Consider the following 3,785-nt stretch of genomic DNA (forward strand, 5'->3'; position numbering starts at 1 on the left):
TTCTTTCTTTGTTTTTCTGATATGGAATATAGCAACGGTGTTGATCACAGTTTGTTACCGTCAACCGATGAAATTTCAAACACACGTGATTCATCTCCACATGGGTTTGCGGAGACTTCTTCCTCGTACACTTCAGCCTCGTCCGAAAAACTAAAATCCGACGACGACATGGGTGTCGAGGATTCACTCTCCGAGAGCCTCTCCGATGAAGAAGAACCGTCGGTTTCAGACTGCGAGAGCGCCGTGATTGTTGATCACAGTTTGTTACCGTCAACCGATGAAATTTCAAACACACGTGATTCATCTCCACATGGGTTTGCGGAGACTTCTTCCTCGTACACTTCAGCCTCGTCCGAAAAACTAAAATCCGACGACGACATGGGTGTCGAGGATTCACTCTCCGAGAGCCTCTCCGATGAAGAACCGTCGGTTTCAGACAGCGAGAGCGCCGTGACCAGCGGCAGTTACGGGCAGTTTCATCTGTTCGACGAAGGTTTGGGATTGGTAAAGCTTGACGAAGGCGAAAAGGTTTACGACATCATCAAGAGAAAATTCATGATGAGCTTTGAGAGGCTTGGAGTGCAAGCAAGCGTGGTGAGCATTCACAAGCACGTTTACTTGGGCGTGAAGGAACAAGCGAGGTTGAATTCGTTTCAGATTTACGCTAAGGCGGTTGAGAACAAATGTGGTGGCAATGCCAACATTAAATATAGTTGGTTTGGTGGTTCGAAGGATGACATAACAAAGATTGTTTCCTATGGTTTTGGTCTTCACGAGATGTCCCAAAACAATGGATTGTATGGCTCTGGGGTTTACCTTACTCCGGATTCTTCTCCTTTAGAAAGGTAACTTACTCTCTAATATAGTTACACACGCATCCAATAGGTCGATAATTTAGTATGAACGTTATATTGTTAGTGTTTTTTAATAAAGAATTTTTGTTGATAAATTATATAGTATATTGTTGTGGTTTTGTTGATGAATTTGTGATTTGTGTTGTATATAGTGCGTGCAATTCGCCTGTTGATAAGGATGGTCTAAGACATCTTTTGTTGACTCGAGTTATAATGGGGAAATCAGAGGTTGTACCTATTGGTTCTGAGCAGTGCCAGCCTAGTTCTGATGAATTTGATTCGGGAATGGACAATCTTCAGACCCCTACCAAGTATATTGTTTGGAGCACCCACATGAACACTCATACCTTGCCTGAGTACATTGTTAGTTTCAGAGCTCCACCTAGCTTGGCAGGCGAGCAATTTGACTTAATTTTTTGCTGTGGGTTTGTTTCAAATTTGATTCTTTTACTGTCACTGATGCTGGTTTTTCTTTCTTTCTCTTTTTTTTTTTTTTTTTTTGTGTGTATGTGTAATTTGTGTAGGATTTGTAAGAACTAAAAGGCAGCCATGTGAACCAACTTCACCTTGGATGCCATTTCCAGTTTTAATTTCAGAACTCTCAAAGTTCTTACCTCCAACTTCTGTTTCTTTGATCCGCAAGCATCATGAAGCTCACAAAGTAAGTACTTTGGCACTGCATTTATGATGGGTCACAAACACAAACTACCTTTTTGTTTTAGCATTGTCCCTTGGTTTCATATGTTCTCATCAATTTGCTGGATCGGCAGGAGAGGAAGATTTCAAGAAATGAACTGATACAACGATTAAGACATCTAGCAGGAGATAGGCTGTTGATTGCAATAATCAAGTCATTCAGAACCAAGGTACTATTTCTGTGATCTAATAGTTGTACTCTTGTTATTATTTGTAAAATCTGGTATTTTCTCTGGCAGTAATGTCGAGAAAATTGATTATGTTTTTTTTTTTTTTTGAAATTGTTTAATGAACAATGTTGTTTTAAACCCTCTTTGAGTATTGACCTGTTAATAGAGTTTACGGATTACGTAAAATTGTTGTTTTTGTTATACAAGTATAAAGTCTTTAAAGGAGCTGAAAGTTCCAAAGAAAAGAATGGTTGCCTTTTGATTTACGGATTTAATTAGAATCAAGGAATTTGAACAATAATTATGGGTATAAACTGTTTGATATATATTTAACACGATATCATGATATGATTCTTGAAGATGTTGCTCATATAATGGATTTGAAATGACATCATATAATAAAATTCAGATTCTTCCATATATAAATTCTATTAATAGCAAAATCTGTTCTTAAACAAAGTATTGAAATACAAAATATTCTCTTCAAATACATTTATTCCATCAATTGTGCATTCTGATGAATGTCTTTCTAGAATATATGAACTTTATAGCTGCAGGGAATTCACTTTTGTATTATATATGTTGATGGTAGATGGCTCTCTAGAACGAACCAGTTGTGAATTGGAATATAAAGTCTTTCTAGAAGAATTTACTTAATGCTGCAGGAATCACTTTGTGTAACAAATGTTGATGTTTGCTGACTCTCTAGGCTGTGACATAGAATCTTTACTTTGGTGAAAAGAGTGTTCTAGTGGCATTGTATTGTAGAGAATTCGCTCGAATAAAGAGGAAGTGGTGTCTGGATATTAAAATTTGAATCTGATTGGACCATACAGAAGGTGGGGAGGATAAGGATAATCTTTTTCTCCACTTGATTCTTGTATCATCTGTGCTTTATTGTTCCAATAGGCCCTTCTTCTAGATGAAGTCATGTAGCTTATGCTTACTTCTTTCTGTAGCAAGAAATGACCTCTTGTGTTACTTCATTAGTAGATGCCCTTCCTGTCATAGTTATTGTTTATGACTTATCAAAATTCACTTTGTCCTGGAGAGAGCTATCCACCTCCAATCGAGTAGTTAATATAACATATAGAGACGCCACTATACCCCAAAAGATTTAAGCCTATAGTTATGAGCTTAGCTACGTTATATTAATAACTCATTCTTTTCATTAATATTCAATATGGAACTTCACTTTTTAACTAATCACACCACTCACATGAATATCCTAACACTTTGATTTAAACCCACTCCAAAAAAAGGGTTATTTTTCTGACTAGTATATACTATTTTTTTTTTTCATTTTTTGACTGCTCTATTTGGTTTACATTCAATTATTTGCCTTTACATGTCCACAAAATTTGTATTAGAAAAAACTCTATTAACGGAATTTGAATTGAATGTTTTGTTTTTCCAGCAACTTAAGGCTCGGACAGGCCTTAAATAGGTAGTTGGCTTGAAGTGAATCGTGGATGGGAGTAATAAATATCATAATCAGAGCACAGGCAGTACAGAAGAATCAATTTTGTGTGGAGGAAAATAGGGGCAGCTGTCAAGAATCAGAATGATTGAGAATGCAAATTATGTTGACATGTTCCGTTTATGGAAATGGATGGTGAGGAATCTAGCTATAGCAGAGATGCTAGAGTGGCTAAGTGGAATTTGCTCATTGTTTTTGGTGTATAGTGACGCTATAATCTTAGCTATTAGTGTTTTACCTAATGGACTCCTTTTTTCTGTTGTAATCACATGGTTTCTTTATCAATGGAAATGATATTGTGAGCTGTTTTTGACCTTAACGAGTTTTTCTGGTTGAACTAATTGGGAAATTAAAACATCTTTTGCAGCTCAAAATCTTCTTCTTTTGTTTTTTTTTTTTTTAAATATTTTTTATAAAGGGATTAGGTTCTGTGAGCATTTGTGTTTATAATTGCCAATAGCTAGTGTCATAAGTAGATCATTAATTCTATGCTACAATGGATTTGCTCTTTTCGCTCACACTACACGCGGGGACTGAGTTTCAAATCTCTTTGGTAGTAATCCTGAAATTTCAGTCTCTTGTTTT

General features: G+C 36.3%; 1 protein-coding gene across 1 annotated transcript; it reads left to right on the forward strand.

The window, feature by feature from the left end:
- Positions 1-254: 254 nt before the first annotated feature.
- LOC112019346 (probable inactive poly [ADP-ribose] polymerase SRO5) lies at positions 255-3,519 on the forward strand. The gene is made up of 5 exons (XM_024051876.2): positions 255-845; positions 1,007-1,248; positions 1,379-1,515; positions 1,625-1,720; positions 3,138-3,519. Exons 1-5 carry the CDS (start codon positions 379-381, stop codon positions 3,165-3,167), a joined length of 972 nt encoding a protein of 323 aa, XP_023907644.2. The 5' UTR covers positions 255-378; the 3' UTR covers positions 3,168-3,519.
- The last annotated feature ends 266 nt before the right edge of the window (positions 3,520-3,785 follow it).

This window comes from Quercus suber, unplaced genomic scaffold (assembly GCF_002906115.3).
Source record: "Quercus suber isolate HL8 unplaced genomic scaffold, Cork oak 2.0 scaffold_77, whole genome shotgun sequence".
Taxonomy (NCBI): domain Eukaryota; kingdom Viridiplantae; phylum Streptophyta; class Magnoliopsida; order Fagales; family Fagaceae; genus Quercus; species Quercus suber.